Source organism: Amphibalanus amphitrite, unplaced genomic scaffold (genome assembly GCF_019059575.1).
Source record: "Amphibalanus amphitrite isolate SeventyFive unplaced genomic scaffold, NRLGWU_Aamphi_draft 000371F_arrow, whole genome shotgun sequence".
Taxonomy (NCBI): Eukaryota; Metazoa; Arthropoda; class Thecostraca; order Balanomorpha; family Balanidae; genus Amphibalanus; species Amphibalanus amphitrite.
The window spans coordinates 295046-322702 of NW_024881865.1; the positions used below are offsets into that span (position 1 = coordinate 295046).

Here is a 27657-nt window from a genome sequence, read left to right on the forward strand (position 1 = left end):
ATTTTTATATGTTAATTCAAAACCGGTCTACACGCCCTCAGGTATGCGGTCTCACTCTGGTTTTGGATGACTCTGTGGCTGGTGACAGGTTTCCTCCTTTCGCTGTTCATTTGGTCCACCATGTCCCCTGTCCCCCATACATGCCCTCTCATGTCTGTCCTCCCACGGGCCATAGCTGTGTCCTGTACTCTGTGTCCTCACGTGTCTGTCCTCACGTGGTCTCTTCCCATGACTGTCCTCCCATGTATGTCCTTGTGTGTCGGCGTGATTCCGTGCATGGGTCATCCACCACTACGAGTATGTGCCCTGTCGTATATCTGTATTCTCCCGTGTGCCCCCTCCGTCCTGCCCTTCCGTTGCCATCCGGCGGCCGGTCTCGCCTCGCCGTGCTGCTCTTTCTGTGACGTCACGACCACCACCTCCGCCGGTGGTGCTGAGGTGTTCGCCGGCCGGTCCGCGGCGGTCCGCGGCGGCCCGGCGCGGTCGTATACCCCGTTCCAGTCGGCTGGTCACGCGGCCGGCGCCGGCACGGGTCGGCCAGTGGCGCCGACTTGAGCTACCGCGCCGGTCGAGGGTGGTGGGCTGGCAGATCAGAGAGATGTCTGACCCTCACCTATCTGCTTTGCACCCGCCACGCCGGATCCGTGTACTCAATCCGTGTCCGCCATCACCTTCAAACTCTTGTCCGCTGCAGGCTTCTCTTCACGTCTGTGTTGGATCCCCAAACCCCCTGCGGCTGCATCCGACCACTGCTCGCTTCCGCCCCGACCTAATTCCCCATTCCACCCGCACCTGCATTTGTACTGAAGCATTCATTCGCCTGGAGCAGATAGGTATTCATTTCAATTGGTGGTGAGTTTGCGTTTGGTGTTCTTGATACAAATTTCAATTGCGCTCGATAAAAAATGTACTTTTTGTCAACTATATCCAATTCTTCAGTGTCCATTTTTGCTGCAAGCGTCAAGGTTAGAAAAAAATCGTCTATTGGAGATAGCATTAGTGAGTGGTTATCCAGATTTCCCTTCAATGTAAATTTTGCCCACTGCTGTTCGATTCTCTCTGACCGTTAATTATCTCGGGGTTTTCCTCTTGACCAGAAAGAAGCGGACCATCATCTGTTCTCGGGTGGTGGGTTTTCCCTCCTGTACCGTCTGCGTGAGACGGTGTATGACAGCTGAAATCAGGCCACTTCTGACAGTACCTACCGGTCACTCTTCATGTCAGGGCAGCCATCCAGCTCCGTGACAGGTGACAGTATCACGCATGTCACGGTCCCGTGCTTCACGAACACGAACTGCTCCACTGCGCTTGGCTGCAGTCCATACCTAACGTGCACCGTGCACTCTGCACAGCGGCACAGTGCACGGCGACCTTCTGTGACACCTGGCGGGGACGTGGGCGGTGCCTGCCGCAAGATACCTATAAGAAACAGGTAGAACCGATGTTTGAAAGTAAAGCCCCAGTCACAAATTTGACGCACCTGTGACATTTCCTGACACCCACGTGACTATTGTATTAACTTTTGTGTTTTGCGATGTTTTGACCTTATTTAAAGTACTGAAAGCTCAAAATGTATGATTAATGTTGTTTAAGGCAGCATGTTAATAATTATGTTTGTAAATTATCGATAAGCTGCTTATAGCAGGTCACGTGATTGCTACCAGATTATGTGCTCAGAAAGCATCTTTTCAACTTCGATTTTGAACAATTTTTACCTCCTTTGAGGCCAAATGATGGACGGTTTGAGGCACACGATGAAATGCTGAATCTATTGATGCCAAAATTTGTTCGTTTTTTGCATTTTTAGACTAGTATATCCTGGCTCAAACTTTGACCAGTTTGTGTGTAAACCCTATGGTGAAGGGAAAACTTCACGCCCAGCAGGCGTCCTTACAGTGCTGCCAAATCGTGTTTGGTGGGGGTCGGCCTGCCGCCCCCGCTCCCGACCCCCTCCCCGCCCCCGCCCCCGCCCCCGCCACCGTCCGCGGCCTCATCCCTCGGCATGATAGTGCCCTCAATGTCAAAGGTCAGCCCTATGCGACCGTCCGCTGCCCGCCAGCGCCGCCGCCTGTCCCACAGTATGGTGCAGACAAAATCTACGGTGGGATGGATTACCGTAATGGCGTGGTAATAACGGTATGGATAGGCTTGATCGTACTAATGGTCATCGCAATCACGGCAGTACTCGGTCTGGTTACAGCTGGTCTGGGAAGACTTAAGCCCATATCACTGGTCGTTATCCAAAGTGGACAAAAGTAAACGGATGCGTGTAATGTTTTTTCATGTATCATTGCTTATGTGAAACAGATACTATACATGAGCTGTTTTTATCAACCACCGATGGTATTGATGGCTTGACTATCAATCAGCAATAATCATCATCATTCTTACAATTATAGTTGTGTGTTCGATGTAGGTCTTATTAATGAGCTTTTTATTGAATCTTTTTTTTTACCTGTGATCTAAGGTAGCGTCGTTACCCTAGGCTAACCGTGACGAAAGCATTGGTCGTCATAGTCCACGTAACAGAGATCCCACCAATGCTGATAATTTCCTCGTCCACAGACCCCCGGCTCCTCGATTTGGCCGACATTCTGCTGATCCGCATTAGGCTCTGAGATTTCCACTGATCCTGACATCTAACCGATGTATTTGTATTTGTATTTGTATTTGACAATAGCAGACACTCTACAGCAACGCGTAGCTTTTACGTGTCCTTAGTCAGAGATGAATAAAAGAGCAAGGCAATGATGCCGCATAAACACACACACAATGACACACACGCACACACAGTACACACAGTCACGCATACAAGTCATCGCCGAGTAAAAATACGTTTCACAGCTCGTTTAAATGCCGCGGGGCGGGGTCTAGATTTCTCGCGTCTCCCGGCATGGAGTTGAGGAGACTAGCAGCGCGGTACTGAAAACAGCGCTGCCCCGTCGCTGTGCGCACGGCTGAGAGGCGCAAACAGTTGTCCTGTCTAGTCGAACGCTCACCATTCCTAGTGTCAGCATGGGTATGTAAAAGCATGGCAAGCTCGGCGGGTTCTCGATATAAAATGGCTTTGTGAGCAGCAATCGCTGTCTGCATATCACACATTTGCCGAGGCGTGTGCAGGTGCAGGTCATCCCGCGCGCGAGACACATGGTCGAACTTCTTTAGCCCCGTTACCACTCTCGCGGCAAAATTGACTACTTTAACCCGCGCCCCGCTGGGGGGGGGGGGGGGGCAGAATCTGCCCCCCTCCCGTTTTTCGCCAATAACTTCTAAACGCGTTACGCCAGCGACGTCAAACTTTCAGTACCTTATCATACATCAATTTGACACGTTCCCTGAAAATTTGAGCGAAATCCGTCGGAAAATTTTTGAGAAATTGACGTTTTAGTGACGTCATGTTCGCCATTTTCGCCTCAAAAACGGCAAAATTTCAAACGCCGCTAACATCTTCATTTTTAAAGGAATCAAGACGTAACAAAAAAGGTTATGCGTGATTCTACTTTGTCTATCAAATGGCTATCTCGGTTTTTTGAAAATTTTGGATTTTGGCCAACATTTTTCCGAAAAACTGACTTCTTTGGGAAAATACTTATAAAATCCAAAATTCTGAGTTAATCGAAAAAACCGGAATATATGTCAAAGAAGTGGTCTATGTGCACCTACATACCAATTTTTAGAAGAATCGGTTCAAAAATGTGGGAGTTATTCAAAATTTTATGACGTCACGACACACAATTTTTTTTGAAAAAATGATTTTTTGGAAGTTATAGACCTCGTACGGAAACAAAAATAGCACCATTCGATTCGCCGTGAAAAACTGCATCGGATAGACACCTTTTTAGGCCTTAACAACCAACTTCAAAATTTGACCTCACTTGACCTGACCTTGACCTGACCTCGACCTGAAATTCATCCAGAGGTGGTCCATATCACTTATTGAGTGTGCCTATTGAATTCCATGAGTAAAATGACTCATAAAACATGTGTCGCACATGCCCTTTTCTATATTTTGTTTTTGGTGACCTGACCTGACCTGACCTGACCTTGACCTTGACCTTTGAATGACATTGTGTGCAACGAATATTGTCTTGGTAGTCTAAGAACACGTTTTGGGCAATCAGTCTCAGTCCATTCTTCGGCAACTACGGTGCAAGGCCGATACTGTAGAAACTTGCATTTTGTACCCTTGACCTGACCTTGACCTGACCTCTGACCTACTTTAGCAAAAAAATTTGGGCTCTTAAGATCCGCCTTGTTGAGAGCTTTCGATTGCCGTTTTCCCCGTCTTTCTACGACCATCGGTTCGGATGTTAGACAGGGGGGGGGGGGCAGAATCTGCCCCCCCCCCCCCCCCCAGCAGGGCGCGTATGGCTGAATAGCCCAGCGAGGCGCGGGTTAAGCAGTCTAGTATCGTTTTTAGACGAGCCGTTAGGTAAGACGATGTGTAAATGTATTCTGTCCGTCACAGTGGTCGCCGCCAAAACCAGTGAAAATCATCCTTTTTGTGTCGATTCCCCACCTAGCACTTATCGTAGCGTGTATTACTCGTATTTTCTTCGTGAAATTACGGCTCCTTACCGTAATCTCATCGCCTTCATCCAACAGCAAATGGTATCACGTCAACTGAATTATTCCGGGTCGATCCTGAATGCCTTGCTTGGCGACCTATGGTCGATTTGAGAAAGTCTGGACATTCCCTTGCAGTTTCAACTCATAGGTTTTCCCCAGGGGATAATTTCCCTAGCCGGGAACGCCGGTCTAAGCTTACATTTATTATTAACATGTACAAAAGGACCGTTTGAATTTCGCTCCATAGCCAATGACTCGTTCAGTCGTCGTCGTTCAGCCGAGTCCAGCTCATTTTCTGGGCTGATTTTTATCGCTCGAATTTCGGCCCGGCGGCGCTATGGTGAAGCTATATCCGTGGTCGGTGGGCCCTGACCACCGGAACTATGATATTGGCGGCTGTGAAATGAAGGAATAAGGTCACGGCGTCCGGGGGGGGGGGAGGAGGTCTGTCAGCCGGTCTGTCAGCCGACAGCGCGACGAGACGAGTCTCGAGAAATGCTGCTGGGAGTACAGGATCCCCATGGCGCGTCGGAGAAGTTTTCAATCAGACTAATGGATGGCGGCGACGGACCGGGTGAAATCAAGACAAAATGTTTCTGGGCACAACTACGCAGGAGCTTTGAACTTTGTAGGCATGAGCATCAGAGCACAAAACTCTGAATGCACGCGTCAGCCACGTGGCTAAAGAACAGATTGACCATTGCATTCAGAACTTCTCAAAGTTCCTGCCCTGGCTATTGATAGCTCCAAACTTGCTCATAAATTTCATCGCCTTCATCCAACAGCAAATGGTATCACGTCAACTGAATTATCCCGGGTCCATGCGGAGTGCCTTGCTTGGAATTTTCAGGCGCCCCCCGCTGATTGCATATTCCACGCCCCCCCCCGCCCCGACCCTGTTTGCCTCACCAGCCGACATGGCTGTGGCGTCTCGGCAGCCACGTGGTATCTGACCTCTGGAGGTCGCGGCAGACTACTGGATCGATCGTCTGCGTGAGTCACAGTGGGCGGATACGACGCAGCGACCCCCCCCCCCAGGACCGCCCCCTCGGCTTCGACGACCGGAAACTGCCCAACGAGGAGCTCTCAGTGCTCTCTGCCGTGTCTTCCACCCAGCGTATGATTCGGAGATCGCTCACCGCCCGGCCGGGTCCCTTCGCTGTTGGACAAAGGCGCTGGGAAGGGAATGCGGGACAAAGGCGCTAGGAGAGGGGCTCTCTGCCCGCCGTGCCTTCCGCCAGCGCGGAGAGGGGCTGTCCTGGCCGCCCTGCTAGTCGCCGTTGTGCATCGATTGGTGAACGAGTTATCGTTGGTTTTAGGGGAACTTTGACGACAGCTCGTCGGGCTTGGACGCGTCGTTCCAGTTATACGATTCAGACGTTCACAGTGACGCATCGACGGTCGCGGCGATCGATGTGCCCTTGGACTTGCTCAGAGGGTCAGTGTTAGTGTGGTCGGTTAGGGTCAGTTGGATGGTCCAGTGGACAGTGGTCCGTTAGTGGTCAGCTGGATGGCCTCGATATGTCCCTAGCCTGGATGGCCGCATTGTCTGTGGCTATCAGCTGACCGCACATAATTTATCGTGATTTGCCTGGTGTGGTCCCAATATGATTACCGAGTAATCTGAGTGACCTACAGGTGGTTTTCCAATATCCATTGGTTTACAGCGCCGAGCTAGGTTTTTGTTCATCGCTGGTCAACTGAGAGGCCCACTGGTCTCCCAGACAAGTGGTCACGTCCAATGGTCTCTAGGAATGAGCTCATACATCTGGGTGCTGAGCCAGCCCAGCCCCATATTCAGCTGGGACGTGCTGGGTCGGGGCTAGCGGAGCTGAGCTGGCAGCCGTCAGGTCCCGGCTCCAGATTCTAGACCACTTTTCCCCAAGGCTGAACCAATATAATATGCTCGCTGAGTACCTACCGATTCGGTGCAAGCTCTCGCTTGTGAAAGATAAAAGTTATTGACGTGATATAAAAAATGTGTTGACAGGATATGACTTTTTGCTAAAGACGTGAAAATGTGCCTAAAATGTCGCTCACCCAAACAGCTTTGAAGTTGCTGCGCTCAAGTGAAATGACAATCTAACTTATAAAGAGATCTTCAAAGGCACCGCGGTCTGTCAAAACTTTCAAGCGCTTTACATAAAAGTTCTTTGTTATTCAGTTTCAAAGGTTTTGATTAAGGCCATATGCCTGCCGATTTTAAACATTCGATTTGTCAGCTTCCTTATCTGATCCTCGAACGTTAACGCCCATGGCCTCTAATAACTATTCCGTGATAGATGCCTTCGGCTTCCGGGCTCATCTCATGAATCCATTACGGGGAGGTAATGGATTCATGAGCTGCCTGCTTCACCTTGCTCTCTGTTCTTCTGCCACCGGGCTGCATCCGTCCAGCAGTCCGTATCCCATCGTGACTCCGCTCGGCGGCCCGTGACTCAGTGTCTCATCCTGTCTCCTTGGGACGGTCCGTGTCTCACCATGTCTCCGCCGTGCGGCTCGTGTCTCACCATTTCTCCACCTGGCGGTCCATCTGCCCCTATCTTTCTCTGTCTCCTCCGGGCGTTCCGTTTTTCGCATGTCTCCCCCGGGTGTCTCACCATGTCTCCTCCGGGCGCCCCGTGTCTCATCGGCCAGCTGGCGGCCGTGACAGCGGCGACAATGGAGCCCACGGCCGGCCCGTCAATGGCCTGGGAGTCGGGGACCGGGCGGGCGACCGGCTGAGGCACCCCGTGGCGACCCTGGGACAGAGGGCTGGTCCCTGCCGCCGATCGCTAGTGTGGTCCTGGTTCTGTCTGTGGTCCTGGTCCCTGGTGTGGTCTCTGGTCCGGTCTGGTCCGGTCCCTAGTCGAGCCAGGTGTGAGTAGAGGAGAAGAGAGCTGGGTGTCGCCCGGCCGAGTTTCGGCAGGGACAAGAGGAGGGTGGGGCACCCCTGGCTGGCGCCTGACTGAAAATGTCCTTCAGATTCAGAGATAGGGTGACAAAGGTTTGTCCCCGGGGATGGACGGTGTCAGTAATCTCCGACCCTTGTGACAGGACGTGAAGTGGGTGGATATCCACACTGCTAGGAGAATGTGGACCGGGGGCGGTGAACTTTGGGAGTGGTCGGTGCTGTGTGCCGGGCCATTCAGCGCGGGGTTGACTGTGGAGCAGAGATAAAAAGGAGTGGGGAAGGGTGTTGTAGAGCTTCTCAGAAGCCGTGCGCTAGACTCGCCAAACCCCACCGCTCATTACAATTCAAAGCAGGAAGACACCATAGAGGAAGCTCAAACTTGGACAAAGTTTGTCTAATAACATCAGCAGCCCCCGGCGGTGGGTTGTAATCACGCAGTCCAATTCAACACAGTGTTTTATTAGTCGCTATTGAATAGCGCTGCCCTAGACACTCCGGAGAAGACCCTCTGGAGAACAACTTTCATTGCCGTTATTTTCTTTATGCTGAATAGCTGAGTTTCCCCAGTGCCCCATGACTCACTGCTCAAACTAGCCCGCACACCCCATGGAACTCAAACGCTGAACGCCAACGACCGTCGTAAACTCGGCCACAAAGGTCCCGGTCGGCCGACTCGGAACTCTAAGCTCAAACCTCCGCCCTTCCGCCGCCCGGGTCGACTTCTGTGACCGCCTGCGACTACCTCGGGAGCCGTATGAGCCGTGTGGTGACGATGTTTACCTGTGTGTACTCGGTATTGACTCTGCGGGTCGCGGGATGTCAGTAGCGGCCCCGTGGGACCTCCGTCGCTGACAGGCCGTCGCCGGTCGGTGGGCGCTGGACCGGCGCGCGGCCCACCAGCGGGATCGATCAATACGTACTGAGATAGAGCGGAGAGAGTACTGGGGAGAGAGTGATGAGGGAAGATGAGCGTGATAGGAGAAAGAGAGGAACGGGTGGGAGATCATATCAGTGCCAATAAATCACATCACCACCACCTTCGTAATGAAACACGCAGAAGGAAAATACCGGGAATTTCCCCTAGCTCCAGCCTCCAGGGCTGCCTTGTGTCACCATTAAAGTTCTACTTCTTGGTATTGAAAGGCTTAGTTCGCTGAAACATTAGTGCTAAATGGCGTGATTAACTCCAGCATATGCCTTTTGTGAAGGAAAATGGTCTCGATATTAATTTCCAGAGCCTGATGTTGCTGGGGGATTACCAAGATGAGGCGCTGATAACAGATCTCCGTTACAGGGGCTGTATGTCGCAGAGATCGGCCTTCTGGTGACCTTTGGACACCCGATCAATGACCGATGACGTCACCGGGAGATGTATGACGTCACTGGGATGCAGCTGATGGAGCAATAGTCAGGTGAGTGTGCTCATATGGAGCTGATGTGACGGGGACTGTCAGTCTTCAACGTCCGACCTGCTAATGAGTGTTGATATTGGCTCGGCTGGCTGTTCGATCGATCGATCGATCCTCTCTTTCGTCATGCATAGTTACAAGCCACTAGCGTTAAAAGTAAAAACATTGATGAAATCTTCAATTAAGTATAATAAATTACTGAGTGAAAATGATTTTTGGACTTGCTGAAGCTATTGGAAAAGCAATGAAAAAAGCATCGGCATGGATAAGAAATCATAGGTGATCTGCCTTTCGCGTCGCCGTTTTCAACATACGAGTATGCCGGCTTTCGTGCTATTTCGGCGTTAAACGTGTATCAGCGGACACTTTGTGCTGCCAAATGGCGCTTGAACCATCTGGTGTCGGCCTTATCGCGACATAATGGGACCGCTTTACGTGAAATGGAAATTAGACTACTAATTGGGAGCTGCGACGTCCGCCGTATAATCGGACTGGCGAGTTCCTAACTGTGAATCCGGTAAATTACCTCACCTTCCTCCAGAGTCCAGCCGACAGTCGACACCGGTCAGAAAATGTCTCAGGTGCTTTATAAGTGATTACTTCCTAATCCATATATTTCCCTGTGAGTAAAAATGGAAGAAGGATGGAGACTGAACGTCCTCCAACCAGGAAGTATCGCGGAATCTCGCTGTCTGACGCGCGGTCTCGGCTCCGCGGCGCCTGTCTGTCGACTGCAGTGAAGCGCCTGCTTGTCGAGTGTCGACCTGCAGCGAATTCAGCGGAGCGCGGAGTGTTGCCCAATTTCGACACGGCGCGGTGGCCAGCCGACGGACAGGGCTTGGGTTCGACTGATCAGACCGATTGGGCAGACCAGACCTGCCGGTTTGCTGATAGACCAGACCCGCCGCTTTGTTGGCAGAACACGATCGGACAGACCAGACCTGCCGGTTAGCTGACAGAACAGTCTTACTGGGTTGTTAACCAGACCAGACTTAACCAGACAGATCCACCAATGCTGGCATATGACAGGCCAATATGCTGACAGACCTGACTGGCTACGACAGACCCTCCTCATCAAACCCTCCAGTGTTCTCATAGACACGGACAGACCGGTATGCTGAACAGTGAACAGACCAGAGCCGCCAGTGCACTGGCTTGGCTCTGACAGACCCGTGTTTGCACTGACAGTCCGCTGACAGACCGGCACGCCGCGCCGCGCTGGCTGGGAGCTCTCGTTTCGTGCGGCCGTGCTGCACGGGCGGTCGGCCGGCCCGGTCGTGCCCGGGGGTCGCTCAGTGCGTGTGTCGGCCGTCGCTGACGGGCGCCGGGCTCTGAAGAGCGCCGGGCGGTGACGGCTGCTCCCAATGCTCGTGCTCTGAATGGCCTCGGGCTGAATAGAGCCGGCGGGGGCCTGTTGAGTGCTAGGGACGGCACACGGCAGCTGTGTGGCCTGGTGACAGCCCGGCGTTCTGCTCCATCTAATCCCCAGCACTGGCTATTGACGTGCTCCTACTAACGGATTTACCTGCTGAGACCTGGCTGCCTACATACAGACGAGGGTCGGCAAACACTTCACCCGTTGGTTTTCTGTTAGGAAAACAACTTGAGTTGCCGGAACCTGTGATATCAGCGGCTAACAGGATGTACTGGGATGTCGCTGATAAAGCTGGCATAACTCCTGCGCTTATCAATATATCCAGCTTTCCGCCTGCCTCCCCTTTATCAGGATTGCTAAGCGGTGATAGACTATCATTCGGAATGTCATCCGTCGAATTATTGGGAACCTGATAACGATGGCTCAACCCGATAGGAAGAGGTTCAGCATAGGTTCTCCTCGGAAGGCCCGAATCTCCCCTTTTCCTGTCACTGCGTGATTCTGTACCACCCCAGCAGAACTCCTTTCGTCCCAGTGCAGTGTTCTAAAATTGGATTTTGGTTGGGTGTGCCGATGAAGAAAAAAAAAATCCTAGGATGAGAAAAAAGGAAATAAATAACCGAAGTATATTTGCAAAATGGTGTACCTAATGCCAATTTGTATGCTAACTGCTAAACCAGGATTTCATGTCAGAATCTTGACAGGGTGTGAAACAAAAGGATGTGGGTGCATCAACTGTCAAGTGACATGTAAACTGGCTGTTGGGAATACATGAAACTTTTTTCAGAGATGAAGTAAAGTCGGTCATTCATATTTTAGGGATGAAAGTATTTTCCCCATTCGGTGTGATTTGCCACCAAAAAGTCTGAAAAATGGAACACTGTCCCAGTGTGATTCTCTGTGCCGCTCTCACGAGTCCCAGAACTGTCGGCGAATCCTCCCCGTGTGTCGCCAGTCGCCACCACCTGCTGGCGTCTGTTGGACTCCACACCGGGCCGTCACCGCCCGTCAGCGCTCCCAGCTGATGGACCGACATTATGATACGGTGACGGCCTAGCTGGGTCTTCATTCCCCACTACCACCTGCCTGTCATTCCATGTAGCGCTCCGCGTGAACGGCATATTGGCCGAGCCAGCGAAATGCTGGAATCACGGTTATATGAATACATGAATACGCCGTGGCGGATGGGGAATTTGCCGGGAAGAGACAGAGTGGAATAATAATGCGGCGATTCGGAGCGCTGAGTTGGAAGAAGTCGTGGCGCCGGGCTGATATAGACGTGACGTTACCAGTACGTCAGTGTCTGCGAGCGGAAGCAGCTGCCACTGTCTGTGTGTCGTTTTTATGACTCGTTCCGGCCTAGCCATCGGTGTGCTGAGTCAGAATTCAGCTCAAAACGAGTTCGATAAGTAGGCCTCCGTGCAGAAAATGCGATGGCGTAATGTATTAGAAACATTTACTCTGAACATTCATCTATGATGTATCTGCTTTGCTCTAGGAACTGCACGCCACTGAACAATGTCACGCCATCGCTTCGTGACGTGATGTAACGAGCGGCGTGACGTGACGTCGGCCGAGCCGTGAGGTGACGTGGCCTGGCTCGTGCCGACGGCGCCGGTCCAGCGGGCGTGCCGCGGCGCCGCGCCGCCACCGCCGCCGCGGCGCCGGCTTTGTCGCCCGTGCCGCCCTACTGTCGGCCACAGCCGGGCACTGATTGTGGCTGGAAATAGAGCTGTCGCAGCTCCGAGCTGAGGAGCCGCAGCGCCGGCGCGGAGCTGTCACAGCTCAGGGCGGGGTGCTCTGAGCTGCCACAGCTGCTGGGTCCGACAGCCCTCAGCCGTGTGAGATGTCGCAGCCTGCATGCAAGTTGGAACGGGGCCACTGCCAAACGACACAGCTCACTGAGGGTTTAAAACGGCTGTGTGGTGGCTTTTCATTGGGGGAGGGGGGGGGGGGGTGAGATACGGCCGCGGCAATACGATTGCAAAATTGTGCACAGCATGGTTCTGAAATGCCCGCAACGTTTTTTTTTCATTTGTTGCTGCATAACTTTTACTGGCAAGCTATTCCGAATAAAAAGGCAAACGGTTATGCATTTGCTTTAAAGCTGTTGATTCTCCCAAGCCCAGCAACAAGTTAGCTGTGATTGACCGAGTTTTGTCGGACATGATCCGCTAAATCCTTTAGCGTACCACGCCCTTTTAGCATAATCCCCTAAATTCGCCAGTCTGGCCGCGCCGTTTTGGCATTAACCATCAAAGCTGCCTGCCTGGCCGCACGCTTTGGGCGTATTACCCCAAATAGAGCATATTGCCCACACGCTTTGGGTATACCATTGGCCTCAAATCTGCCCGTGTTCTGTACCATTTGAATTCAGGCGGTCGTTTGTCGAGCTTGTACCGCCGCTCTCAGGCGTGTCGGCGACTGTTCTATCGCCCCGATAGCGCCCATGGCTGGCCGGAGCTGAAAGCTGTCTGACGTGTCACTGGTCCGCAGACCGATAATGCTATCGGGCCCCACGGCCAACGGCGACATGGGCCGCGGAGGTTTGAATTAATGCCACCTGACATACCTCTGTACACAGCTGATAACGCGTGACCTTGCTGAGCCAAACCGCTCGCGCTGGTTAGGACTTAGGATAACACCAGTTTGTTTTATTTTTTGGTACTATATTTTATTCGCGGTATATATTGTGGCATTTCTAAAGTCAACTTATCATCACGCTACATGGCAGCGCTAAGTCACGAACTCGGTGCCTGACTCACCAATCACCAACTCTCCGATACGCGATAGTGCGCGTCACATCCCGAAACTCGGCCGAGATCTGGCGGCATCTGCGCCTTGTCTCTGTTTCCCTCCTTCCTTTCTACACCCTGCCCTATCCATCACACTTGTGTTCCACTGGGTCAATACGCGGCATTGTTTGCGGCGGCGGCAGGCGGTCGCCTTTGTGTTTATCCCCAGGCTCGGCCATTTGGCACCGTTTCCGCCGCCTTTCACAGATCGCGCCGCCGCTCGCCGCGAGCTGGCAGCCAGCGGGTGCCGACTGGGCGGGCCTCCGCGTGCTTTGCTTGTGCTCAGTGGGTTCCACGTGCTCTTCTCGTGCTCTACGTGCTCCTTGTGTGCTCTGCGTGCTCCGCTGGCACCCGACGGAAGACAGCAGCCGCGGGGAGATGGCGGATGGTCGATTGGGAGCTGAGATCTGATCGGAATACCGTCGATCACATGTATGTTTGATAGGTTTGAAAAGGTCGGAGTGTCTTGATTTGGGTGGATGCAGGTCAGAAATATTCGATAGTCTGATGTGGAATAATGCCTTTCCAGTTTCCACGTACGTTAGACGGTAGGCCCGATCCGGTATTGAAGAGGAACTTCCACTTTTCCATCATCTCAACAGGAATCGAATCTGATTACTTGCATATGCTTATTACGAAGCTGCTTATTTTCTTGATATGAATTTTCTGTATGAAGCTGCTGCCGCTTTTCGTCGATGCCGTTTTCTGCATTGGGGCGCAGAGCCGCCGCTTTTCGTCGCTATGTTTAGTCCCGTGTTGCGCCATCGCCTTTCGTCGCTGTCCGATGACGACAGCTCGCTCCATTTTCCTGCAGTCTGTCGGCATTCAGTCGTCCACTCACAGCTGATAACTCAGAACGGCCGCCGCTCGACCCGTTCCGGCCTTTTCACATTTGCATCGGACCCGAGAGGAAAGTCGCTATCAGATGCCCGTCAGGTGTCACATTTCCGCTTATAACTGCTCAGCGGCCCGACTCGGGCGCTCCAGGTATCCAGTTTCTCCGGAGGGGACGTTTTGAGAATGTAACGGAAGTTAGCCCACATTCAGCCCACATTCGGCCCAGCCCAGATTGGGGCTGCCAAATCTAGGGAAAAATCTAGAAATCTAGGGAAAAATCTAAAAACCGTTTTACGCCTAAACGGCTGGACGAAACTGAAAAATAAGACCACCATTTGAAAGATCTCTTCACCCCGGACCTAATGATATGGTTAAATACCGGATCAATTTAACCAAAAGCATGATTTAACCAGGATGAAAATTTTCGGTCAATGGGGCGGCCCCTACGATTTTCTTCAAAATCGGCATGGCGATACTACAGGCCGAAATGATCAATCTGGCTGAAGAAACCCCTATGGGCATTGAAATCTATGGGGTAAAAACGCCCTTGGAAAGTTTTACCCACGCATTTCTAGCAAGACTATCGCACGCATCCCCCCAATATGGGTATCATATGAAAGCCCATGAAAACCCAAACAAAATGGTGGGGTAAAATTTACCCATTACCCCATCCAGGGAAAAGTTTACCCAAGATGAAAATTTTCGGTCAATGGGGCGGCCCCTACGATTTTCTTCAAAATCGGCATGGTGATACTACAGGCCAAGATGATCAATCTGGCTGAAGAAACCCATATGGGCATCGAAATCTATGGGGTAAAAACGCCCTTGGAAAGTTTTACTCACGCATTTCTGGCAAGTGTATCGCACGCATCCCCCCAATATGGGTATCATATGAAAGCCCATGAAAACCCAAACAAAATGGTGGGGTAAAATTTACCCATTACCCCATCCAGGGAAAAGTTTACCCAAGATGAAAATTTTCGGTCAATGGGGCGGCCCCTACGATTTTCTTCAAAATCGGCATGGTGATACTACAGGCCGAGATGATCAATCTGGCTGAAGGAACCCCTATGGGCATTGAAATCTATGGGGTAAAAATGCCCTTGGAAAGTTTTACCCACGCATTTCTGGCAAGTGTATCGCACGTATCCCCCCAATATGGGTATCATATGAAAGCCCATAAAAACCCAAACAAAATGGTGGGGTAAAATTTACCCATTAACCCATCCAGGGTAAAGTTTACCCAAGATGAAAATTTTCGGTCAATGGGGCGGCCCCTACGATTTTCTTCAAAATCGGCATGGTGATACTACAGGCCGAGATGATCAATCTGGCTGAAGAAACCCCTATGGGCATTGAAATATATGGGGTAAAAACACCCTTGGAAAGTTTTACCCACGCATTTCTGGCAAGACTATCGCACGCATCCCCCCAATATGGGTATCATATGAAAGCCCATGAAAACCCAAACAAAATGGTGGGGTAAAATTTACCCATTAACCCATCCAGGGTAAAGTTTACCCAAGATGAAAATTTTCGGTCAATGGGGCGGCCCCTACGATTTTCTTCAAAATCGGCATGGTGATACTGCAGGCCGAGATGATCAATCTGGCTGAAGAAACCCTTATGGGCATTGAAATATATGGGGTAAAAACGCCCTTGGAAAATTTTACCCACGCATTTCTGGCAAGACTATCGCACGCATCCCCCCAATATGGGTATCATATGAAAGCCCATGAAAACCCAAACAAAATGGTGGGGTAAAATTTACCCATTACCCCATCCAGGGAAAAGTTTACCCAAGATGAAAATTTTCGGTCAATGGGGCGGCCCCTACGATTTTCTTCAAAATCGGCATGGTGATACTACAGGCCAAGATGATCAATCTGGCTGAAGAAACCCATATGGGCATTGAAGTCTATGGGGTAAAAACGCCCTTGGAAAGTTTTACCCACACATTTCTGGCAAGTGTATCGCATGCATCCCCCCAATATGGGTATCATATGAAAGCCCATGAAAACCCAAACAAAATGGTGGGGTAAAATTTACCCATTAACCCATCCAGGGTAAAGTTTACCCAAGATGAAAATTTTCGGTCAATGGGGCGGCCCCTACGATTTTCTTCAAAATCGGCATGGTGATACTACAGGCCGAGATGATCAATCTGGCTGAAGAAACCCCTATGGGCATTGAAATCTATGGGGTAAAAACACCCTTGGAAAGTTTTACCCACGCATTTCTGGCAAGACTATCGCACGCATCCCCCCAATATGGGTATCATATGAAAGCCCGTGAAAACCCAAACAAAATGGTGGGGTAAAATTTACCCATTACCCCATCCAGGGTAAAGTTTACCCAAGATGAAAATTTTCGGTCAATGGGGCGGCCCCTACGATTTTCTTCAAAATCGGCTTGGTGATACTACAGGCCGAGATGACCAATCTGGCTGAAGAAACCCCTATGGGCATTGAAATCTATGGGGTAAAAACGCCCTTGGAAAGTTTTACCCACGCATTTCTGGCAAGACTATCGCACGCATCCCCCCAATATGTGTATCATATGAAAGCCCATGAAAACCCAAACAAAATGGTGGGGTAAAATTTACCCATTACCCCATCCAGGGTAAAGTTTACCCAAGATGAAAATTTTCGGTCAATGGGAGGGCCCCTACGATTTTCTTCAAAATCGGCATGGTGATACTACAGGCCGAGATGATCAATCTGGCTGAAGAAACCCCTATGGGCATTGAAATCTATGGGGTAAAAACGCCCTTGGAAAGTTTTACCCACGCATTTCTGGCAAGACTATCGCACGCATCCCCCCAATATGGGTATCATATGAAAGCCCATGAAAACCCAAACAAAATGGTGGGGTAAAATTTACCCATTACCCCATCCAGGGTAAAGTTTACCCAAGATGAAAATTTTCGGTCAATAGGGCGGCCCCTACGATTTTCTTCAAAATCGGCATGGTGATACTACAGGCCAAGATGTTCAATCTGGCTGAAGAAACCCCTATGGGCATTGAAATCTATGGGGTAAAAACGCCCTTGGAAAGTTTTACCCACGCATTTCTGGCAAGTGTATCGCACGCATCCCCCCAATATGGGTATCATATGAAAGCCCATGAAAACCCAAACAAAATGGTGGGGTAAAATTTACCCATTAACCCATCCAGGGTAAAGTTTACCCAAGATGAAAATTTTCGGTCAATGGGGCGGCCCCTACGATTTTCTTCAAAATCAGCATGGTGATACTACAGGCCAAGATGATCAATCTGGCTGAAGAAACCCCTATGGGCATTGAAATCTATGGGGTAAAAACACCCTTGGAAAGTTTTACCCACGCATTTCTGGCAAGACTATCGCACGCATCCCCCCAATATGGGTATCATATGAAAGCCCATGAAAATCCAAACAAAATGGTAGGGTAAAATTTACCCATTACCCAATCCAGGGTAAAGTTTACCCAAGATGAAAATTTTCGGTCAATGGGGCGGCCCCTACGATTTTCTTCAAAATCGGCATGGTGATACTACAGGCCGAGATGATCAATCTGGCTGAAGAAACCCCTATGGACATCGAAATCTATGGGGTAAAAACGCCCTTGGAAAGTTTTACCCACGCATTTCTGGCAAGTGTATCGCACGCATCCCCCCAATATGGGTATCATATGAAAGCCCATGAAAACCCAAACAAAATGGTGGGGTAAAATTTACCCATTACCCCATCCAGGGTAAAGTTTACCCAAGATGAAAATTTTCGGTCAATGGGGCGGCCCCTACGATTTTCTTCAAAATCGGCATGGTGATACTACAGGCCGAGATGATCAATCTGGCTGAAGAAACCCCTATGGGCATTGAAATCTATGGGGTAAAAACGCCCTTGGAAAGTTTTACCCACGCATTTCTGGCAAGTGTATCGCACGTATCCCCCCAATATGGGTATCATATGAAAGCCCATAAAAACCCAAACAAAATGGTGGGGTAAAATTTACCCATTAACCCATCCAGGGTAAAGTTTACCCAAGATGAAAATTTTCGGTCAATGGGGCGGCCCCTACGATTTTCTTCAAAATCGGCATGGTGATACTACAGGCCGAGATGATCAATCTGGCTGAAGAAACCCCTATGGGCATTGAAATCTATGGGGTAAAAACACCCTTGGAAAGTTTTACCCACGCATTTCTGGCAAGACTATCGCACGCATCCCCCCAATATGGGTATCATATGAAAGCCCAAAAAAACCCAAACAAAATGGTGGGGTAAAATTTACCCATTACCCCATCCAGGGAAAAGTTTACCCAAGATGAAAATTTTCGGTCAATGGGGCGGCCCCTACGATTTTCTTCAAAATCGGCATGGTGATACTACAGGCCAAGATGATCAATCTGGCTGAAGAAACCCATATGGGCATTGAAGTCTATGGGGTAAAAACGCCCTTGGAAAGTTTTACCCACGCATTTCTGGCAAGTGTATCGCACGCATCCCCCCAATATGGGTATCATATGAAAGCCCATGAAAACCCAAACAAAATGGTGGGGTAAAATTTACCCATTAACCCATCCAGGGTAAAGTTTACCCAAGATGAAAATTTTCGGTCAATGGGGCGGCCCCTACGATTTTCTTCAAAATCGGCATGGCGATACTACAAGCCGAGATGATCAATCTGGCTGAAGAAACCCCTATGGGCATTGAAATCTATGGGGTAAAAACGCCCTTGGAAAGTTTTACCCACGCATTTCTGGCAAGACTATCGCACGCATCCCCCCAATATGGGTATCATATGAAAGCCCATGAAAACCCAAACAAAATGGTGGGGTAAAATTTACCCATTACCCCATCCAGGGAAAAGTTTACCCAAGATGAAAATTTTCGGTCAATGGGGCGGCCCCTACGATTTTCTTCAAAATCGGCATGGTGATACTACAGGCCAAGATGATCAATCTGGCTGAAGAAACCCATATGGGCATTGAAGTCTATGGGGTAAAAACGCCCTTGGAAAGTTTTACCCACGCATTTCTGGCAAGTGTATCGCACGCATCCCCCCAATATGGGTATCATATGAAAGCCCATGAAAAACCCAAACAAAATGGTGGGGTAAAATTTACCCATTAACCCATCCAGGGTAAAGTTTACCCAAGATGAAAATTTTCGGTCAATGGGGCGGCCCCATTTCAATGCCCATAGGGGTTTCTTCAGCCAGATTGATCATCTCGGCCTGTAGTATCACCATGCCGATTTTGAAGAAAATCGTAGGGGCCGCCCCACTGACCGAAAATTTTCATCTTGGGTAAACTTTACCCTGGATGTGGTAATGGGTAAATTTTACCCCACCATTTTGTTTGGGTTTTCATGGGCTTTCATATGATACCCATATTGGGGGGATGTGTGCGATAGTCTTGCCAGAAATGCGTGGGTAAAACTTTCCAAGGGCGTTTTTACCCCATAGATTTCAATGCCCATAGGGGTTTCTTCAGCCAGATTGATCATCTCGGCCTGTAGTATCACCATGCCGATTTTGAAGAAAATCGTAGGTGCCGCCCCATTGACCGAAAATTTTCATCTTGGGTAAACTTTACCCTGGATGGGTTAATGGGTACATTTTACCCCACCGTTTTGTTTGGGTTTTCATGGGCTTTCATATGATACCCATATTGGGGGATGCGTGCGATACACTTGCCAGAAATGCGTGGGTAAAACTTTCCAAGGGCGTTTTTACCCCATAGACTTCAATGCCCATATGGGTTTCTTCAGCCAGATTGATCATCTTGGCCTGTAGTATCACCATGCCGATTTTGAAGAAAATCGTAGGGGCCGCCCCATTGACCGAAAATTTTCATCTTGGGTAAACTTTTCCCTGGATGGGGTAATGGGTAAATTTTACCCCACCATTTTGTTTGGGTTTTCATGGGCTTTCATATGATACCCATATTGGGGGATGCGTGCGATAGTCTTGCCAGAAATGCGTGGGTAAAACTTTCCAAGGGCGTTTTTACCCCATAGATTTCAATGCCCATAGGGGTTTCTTCAGCCAGATTGATCATCTCGGCCTGTAGTATCGCCATGCCGATTTTGAAGAAAATCGTAGGGGCCGCCCCATTGACCGAAAATTTTCATCTTGGGTAAACTTTACCCTGGATGGGTTAATGGGTAAATTTTACCCCACCATTTTGTTTGGGTTTTCATGGGCTTTCATATGATACCCATATTGGGGGGATGCGTGCGATACACTTGCCAGAAATGCGTGGGTAAATTTTTCCAAGGGCGTTTTTACCCCATAGATTTCGATGCCCATAGGGGTTTCTTCAGCCAGATTGATCATCTCGGCCTGTAGTATCACCATGCCGATTTTGAAGAAAATCGTAGGGGCCGCCCCATTGACCGAAAATTTTCATCTTGGGTAAACTTTACCCTGGATTGGGTGATGGGTAAATTTTACCCCACCATTTTGTTTGGGTTTTCATGGGCTTTCATATGATACCCATATTGGGGGGATGCGTGCGATAGTCTTGCCAGAAATGCGTGGGTAAAACTTTCCAAGGGCGTTTTTACCCCATAGATTTCAATGCCCATAGGGGTTTCTTCAGCCAGATTGATCATCTCGGCCTGTAGTATCGCCATGCCGATTTTGAAGAAAATCGTAGGGGCCGCCCCATTGACCGAAAATTTTCATCCTGGTTAAATCATGCTTTTGGTTAAATTGATCCGGTATTTAACCATATCATTAGGTCCGGGGTGAAGAGATCTTTCAAATGGTGGTCTTATTTTTCAGTTTCGTCCAGCCGTTTAGGCGTAAAACGGTTTTTAGATTTTTCCCTAGATTTCTAGATTTTTCCCTAGATTTGGCAGCCCCAATCTGGGCTGGGCCGAATGTGGGCTGAATGTGGGCTAACTTCCGTTACATGTTTTGAGAATGCTCTGAGACAGTACTTCGTTGATAAGCTTGCTAGTGCTGAGTGTTTTATATCGGTGCCAGGCATGAGAACGCGGTGTTTGTGGGCATGACGTGATTGGTAAATGATAACCACCCATACGTCATCATTCATGACCGGTCCTCGTGCCTCATATGCGGAGGTGACGTCATATCTATGCAGCTGCTTTCTGAGGATGTGTTCCGCGATTCCGCGGAGAGTCGTTTCCTGGAGCTCCGTCAGGGCCATCCATCCGTCACCACAAAATCCGCAGCCCCCGACACGGGCTGCTGCTCCACACCCTCTCCTCCCACCCTCCCCTCCACTTCCCTCCCCTCCCCTCCCCACCGCGTCGCGTCGCCGGCCGTTTTGCGCCTCGGTCACGCGCTCCTCAAAGCCTCCTCAGCAGCGGTCTGGCGCCGGCCGCTGACGGCTGAGATGGGCAGAGAGCTTCCGCTGGATTTAACTCAGACGCAGCACCCGCCCTGCGGCGGCGAGGCTGTGTTGTGGGCGGTGGGCGGAGTGGAATGGTGCACTACAGTGCTCTGACTACGCACTGATTCTCCGCCAGCAGGCTCAGACGGCGAGCGTGTGGTGCGGGTTTCAGCACAGGTTGGCTTTGTTTCACCGAAGGTGAAACAAAAACAAACAAATCATGATTTGTGTGATTCGGCGTTTTGTTTGCGTTGTTCGGTTTTATAGAGCGCTGTGTGCGTTGCTATATTGTGACAGGTGCGGCATGTAGCATGTTTGAATGCTTTCAAACGCGGGCCACGGTTTCCTGCACAGGTGGTAGCAAAGCACGCAAAGAGACAATGAGGTTTTGTTAAACCAAGAGGGTGCAATCATACGCGCCAGTGCAACTTATTTCATTGCGTAGAACAGCTAAGAATGCCAGACCATTTGTTCTTATGCAATCTCTGTATTTCAGTTTACACAGCTAAATCTAGCCCCATTGCGTCATGCCTTCCAATCCCGCCTGGCCAGCGCCGCCTTGTTGTGTTGTGTTCCCGTCAGTCGCAGCTGCTATCGGGCTCTCGGCTCGCGCCTAATTTCCCTTGTTCTCATTTCGTATTGATTATGTTGATCGACGCTTTTTGCTCCGCCAGCAAGACCAATGATCTTTTGTTTACAGCACGCGAGCCCAAATTGCCATGGCAACCATAAGTCGGATGGACGACTATTGCGGGGCAGGGCACGGCGGCTAGATAAAAACACGTTCATTTAGCATTGTCGATGCCCGGCAAGAGTTTTTTTTTATCACATACAGGTAATCTCAGAGTGAGAGTTATTCGGTAAGCAATTGTCTTTGGAGCTCGGCATTGCTGTTCCTCACCAGGGCTGCGCCGCCGCTTTTGCTTCCAGGAGATATAATGCTGCTTTTTTCTGAAGTGTGCAGTTTCTTTTATTGTTCCCTTGGGCTCCCGGAAGCCATCGGATGGGCGCAAAATGACCTTAGCAGTCGGCGCGCCCTAAAGCCCCAATCAACAAACCGGAAGCCATCGGGCGTCCGCATCAATCGTTGGACGGACGGCACTTCCAGTAATGTCTGATAGGTGGCGACTATGGGAAATGTGCGTCAATACCAATCAACGCATACACGACTGGTGCAGCTGTTGGCTTGCCGTGCCTTGGACTCTGCGGCATTGGAGCAGAGCCACCGTCTTTCCAAGCCAGCCGGGTCCGGTAAAATACGATAAGCTCTCCGCAGCCGCTCGGCTTTGAGAACGGCGCCGACTGTCGTCTCGCCAATCCCTACAGTCGGCCAAGGCCCTATCAGCCTGCCATTCGCTGCTCAAAGGAGGTCTGTGAGTCAAAACGGACCGTTACGTCAGTAGGGAACCTCTTTTCCTGCCGACACCGCGCGGGTCCTGCCTTCCTTCGTGAACCGTTCCCGCTTTGTGCCGCCGCTACCCACGCGTGAAACGGAGCCGCTTGTGCGGCCGCAGCTGCCGGCTGATTCATTGTTCCAGCACCGACCGGCGCGGTCCTCGGCCGGTTTTATATCGACCTGATCCGCTCCTGTAAACGCCGCGTGGTTCACAACAAAGCCGCTCGGCTCCGCCTGTGGGACGGCCGCCGGCGCCGACATCAAGCTCTCGGGGTTCTCACGCGCGGCGCGAGGCGCTGTGTTGTGATTACGGACCCTGCGGGACGGCCGCTCACACGCTGCAGTCCGTTCCCCGTACAACCACGGAGACTCTGAGAGACGAGCCAACCCACCTTTGTAGCCGCTCACATGCGGGGACCTACGAGTATGTACCTTATACCTACTACATGTTACTGAGGGTAGACATACGAGAACTGTCCTGAGGCGTCTTTATTTAAGGTGAAGGTACACCTTTATTATTTTTGTTGGTTTTAGATTAATTTATTTTGTTTGATTATCAATTCAATTGCATTGATGGCTGATGAAACCTGATTGGGCTGGCTCAGGACATAAATCTACTCGTAGTTCGTACTCCTCTTCGCTTCCATTTCCTATATCTCTGCTGCAACGGCTGGGAAACGGTCGGTTGGTCAGGCTCGTTGAAAGCTGTCGAAAGTTCGGCGCAGTGCTCGTGCAACTTGGGCGCTTTGTGGCCAAGTTGGGGTCACTAACTTCCTGTGTGGGCCTGATTTACCTCAAGGGGACCTGGTACTGAACTCGGAACAAATTAGTAAAGTCGATTAGGTGAGCTCGACTCCGCGGAATTCACTAGCGTCACCGGTTGTTTGTCGTCGACTCCGTGCGGAGATCCTGACTGGAGGGACTCGTGGATTCCCTGACTCGGGGGACTCGTGTCCGGCCGGAACTCGTGGCCGGCTGCCAGCTGGCTCGGCTGACAGCCCCTCTGCCCCCGTGATAGAGCTTGGCTTGCTCCCGACTGCCGTGGGTTTCGCCGTGATAGCACGGATGTGATAAAGCTCGGCTGTCAGCTCGTGCACCGCCATGCCAGAACTTACTTTATTCCAGACTCCTGCCGTTTCCACGACACTGCTCAGATGCGTCTTTGGAGCCCCCATGACAAATCCCGGATGTGTAAAGTCGATTAGGTGCCCATGGCTTTGCCCCCATGGCCCCCATGGCTTAGCTTCGCTGTCTTCCCGTGCGGCTTGGCTTGCAGCAACTTGGATGCGCTCCTGAGTCTTTCGTTCATGACACGGGACTGACGCTGCGCCGTCTCCGTGGACGTCCTCTAATGTGTCTAAGGTGACCGATCGTTCGGCTTTGGCCCGGTCTGGTCTAGATGTGGCCGGCGTTAACGATCGTTCGCTCACCTCTGATTGGAAACATCCATCAAACTTGACTGCGCCCGAGGCGACAATTCTTGGGACGGCTGGCTCACGACACAGGCTCCAGTAATTCTCTATGCCGCGCTGGTGGACTTTGAAGGGCAGACTGGTGACCGCAGCGGCTTCGTGGGACATTGGACTGTCTGGCACTGGTCTGTGCTCAACCTCCCTGTCGCCGTAAGCTGTATGGCTATCCTTTATTGTTTGGAACCGTGTTGTGTTTTGTTGTGTGGCTCTGTTGTATCGGAGGAACGGTTACGGTACCGCCGCCGCCCGCTATCAGCCCGCACCAAAGCCAGAGTCGCGGACGGCGACCGGTCCCAAGTCGAGCCGCGGCCGACGGTGGCTGTTGGCGGTCCGTCGGCACGTTTCTGCCCTGACCTGACGCCCGTCCGCCCCCGTCCACCCCTGGATGATATGGTGACTGTGGGGCTTTTCCGACGTCGTCATTGGCCAGTGTCACGTCACTAGAATCGGTCAAACATCACGGGATCTTATGTTGCATGACATGATGTGACCTATTCTATTCAGCATCCCCCGTTGACCTGAGATGACATTGACTTGATCTGATATGACATACCACAATGACCTTACGTGTTTTTTTATATGACCTCAGTCCTCAGCTGACGTTAGTGACCTGACCTGACCTCTGCCGCTCGTTCTCTCAGCGGTGCAGTGCTGCCCCACAGACTGCTGACAGCAGTGGAAAATCCGACCCAGCATCGGGGCCAATTCCGTGCCGGCGCCACTGAACCGTGACCGGTCTCATATTTATTGTGCCTCGATGGCGCAGTATTGAACTACCGATTTTCTACGCAGTCCGTCTTGGCCGATGGGATTTGCTAACATTAATTTACCCGAAATACATGAAACGTCTTGCATGTCTGCATCAACTAAACTTATCAGTTATCGCACACGATATTCGGTGGTTTTTCCTTGCATGTATGCCCCATATATGTTTACATACTCGCTGTATGTTGTGATAGCTATCTCTATTGTACCGTACCGTTCAGAACGGTGCAGGGCGGTGGTATGTACCGTGTCTGAGAGGCCGTGCCTCGTCGTACGTTCGTGACGAGCTAAATACGGCGTGCCGCTGCATTGGATACGGATCATCCAATGGACCGTAGCACCGAACGCCAAACGCCGTGCCCTGAACCTATAAAGGTTTGAGCCACGAGTGCTGAACCTAGAACATTGAGCACCGAACGCCCAGCCCCCAGCCCGAAACGTGAGCTTCTAGCCCGCAGGTGGAATGACGGAACTGGGGTGACTGTTGTACTGAAATCTGACGGACCCTGCACGGCCGTAACAAAGCCGTTATGACCGCGTCGTAGTGTGGGCATAGTATAACCACAGTACGGCCAAGGTACAACCACAGTACAACACAGTACGACCCTACGGTACAGCCACACTACGGCCACAGTACGGCTCCATTACAGCCACAATACGGCCACAGTATCGCCAAATTACAGCCACGATACGACACTTGTACGGTCACGGCGTTGATTGGATTGGCAGAGGACATCGATGCTCGACCAGACCCGGACGTGTGTGTCTGCCGTGCGTGCCTGATGGTCTGTGGAGCTGAGTACCGCCCTTCTGGGCTGCAGGGTGGGTGATGCACGCGTGTGCGCGTGTTGTGTGCAGACTGCAGAGGTACTGGTAGGCAGGGCCGGTTTGATGCGTGGTCGATAAACGTGGGGTTTAGATCGCTATTTAACTTCAAACCGGGTTCTGCACTTAGAGATTCAGCTTAGTTTTGCGCTACTCCCGGGTGCTGTGGCTGGTTTAGGCTGCTGTGCGGTGCCTACTGCAATGTAGAACGTAGGCAGGTAGTAGATACTGCGCATTTATGCTGGCCACCCTCGCCAGGTTACACCTCTGGTGTCAGCTCAGTTGTGTGACTCACCACATACTCGGTACCCTCCCCTCAGGCTGTGGCCGGGGCCGTGGGGTCGGTACAGGTGTGTATCGGTGTGTAGTGTGACAGGCCGCAGCCCGCCGCGTCTGTCGGGGACGAGCTGCCTGTGCTGGGACGGGTGCCGTCTGTGTGATGTGAATCGTCAGTGTGATGTGGGAAAGGCATCTTGAGTGTCATTTGTGACATCGGTGTGAAAGGTACGGTGCTGTGTCTTCTACGTGACGTGTGACATGCCGATGTGATGTGTTCTGCAACAATTCTGTGTGTGGCATGTGGACCTTACCTGTAGTGTGCGGTGTTCCTTGTTGTCAGTTCGACGTATGCTGTGCTGCCTGTGACGTGGGTTGCAGGCTGCACACACCAATGTCACAGAGTGCACCCACTGCACACTGCACGTGCAGTGTGACCTCTGTGACCTGTCCGGTACTGACCGGTGTGCGGTGTCCGATGTCCGGTGCTGGCCATCCTTTGATGGTCTCCGGTGCCGCCTGCGAGACGCTGGGTGTCTCATCTTATCTGCCATCGAATCGAACTACATTAGCGCAACGGTGCACCGCCGCTTCAAATATCTAAAACGACGGTCTGACGACGCCTTCTCTTCTGTTTCAGACTCCACATGTTTCTCAGTGACTGGTGACCAGTGGTCGGTGACCTGAGTGACCCACTGGTGACCTGTTGGCGACCCGCCATGTCCGGTGACGAGGAGACCCGTATACCGGCCGGTCTGCCGGGCGCTGGGCCGCGACAGGCCATGTCACTTCCTCACAACATCCGTCCCGACCAGATGGTCGGCCCGGAGACGCCTGGTGAGATAGCGGGAGAGGAGAGAGAGAGAGAGAGGGAGGGAGGTAGAGAGAGAGAGGAGGAGGAGGAGGAGGGAGGAGGAGGAGGAGGAGGAGGAGGAGGAGGAGGAGGAGGAGGAGGAGGAGGAGGAGGAGGAGGAGGAGGAGGAGGAGGAGGAGGAGGAGGAGGAGGAGGAGGAGGAGGGGGAGATGGAGACAATGACATGGCTGGGTATGGGCATGGGGCATGGGTGGGGAAAAGTCAAATGAGGTAGAAAACTGCTGCATTCCATTTGCCAGTGTGCTTTATGAATTATTGGTTACAGCAGAATACTTTCTTGATTGAATTCACTCGGTGCAATAAATCGGTCCGTTTCAGCACACAATGCGTGCCTATTTGTGAAATTATTGCTGAAATTTCGGCCTTGCGGCATTTAAAAGTGTGACGCGTCTGTTGGTTTGTTATGACACGTGGTAATCACCGGCTCGTCACAGCTCTGTCCGTTTGTGGTCGGACACGGGTCGGTGCCGTGTCAACTGCCACTGACTCGAGCCGCGGTGATGTGCTGCCAAATAAACAAACCACGGCGGTCCGCCGGGCCCGTAATCACGGCACTATTTTAGCCGGCGACGTCACGTCACGGTATCACGCTCCGTGACGTCACGTGACGCTCGTTACGCCAGCGGCGGCCGGTCACGGCTCGACGCCTATCAGATGAGAATAACGGGCGCCTCGGCGCGCCGGCCGGCCGGCCCGTCGGCCGACGCGGCCACTCCAGCTGAACGCTGAGAGATTCCCGGCGGCCCTCAGCGCCCAAATGACACACTGATATTGGGGCAGTGGGATGGGAGTTGGACCGCAGCCGTGCGGCGTGGCGTAGTGGCA

At 51.4% G+C, this 27657-nt stretch overlaps 1 protein-coding gene across 1 annotated transcript in view; it reads left to right on the forward strand.

Annotated features, from left to right (window-relative positions):
• Positions 1-27657, forward strand: part of LOC122389782 (serine/arginine repetitive matrix protein 2-like) — a 70229-nt gene that overhangs the window by 6636 nt on the left and 35936 nt on the right. Inside the window, exons 2-3 of the mRNA XM_043382171.1 lie at positions 8757-8874; positions 26599-26795. Of these exons, the coding sequence (XP_043238106.1) occupies positions 26678-26795 (118 nt within the window). The 5' untranslated portion in view covers positions 8757-8874; positions 26599-26677. The remainder of the gene's footprint in view (positions 1-8756; positions 8875-26598; positions 26796-27657) is intronic.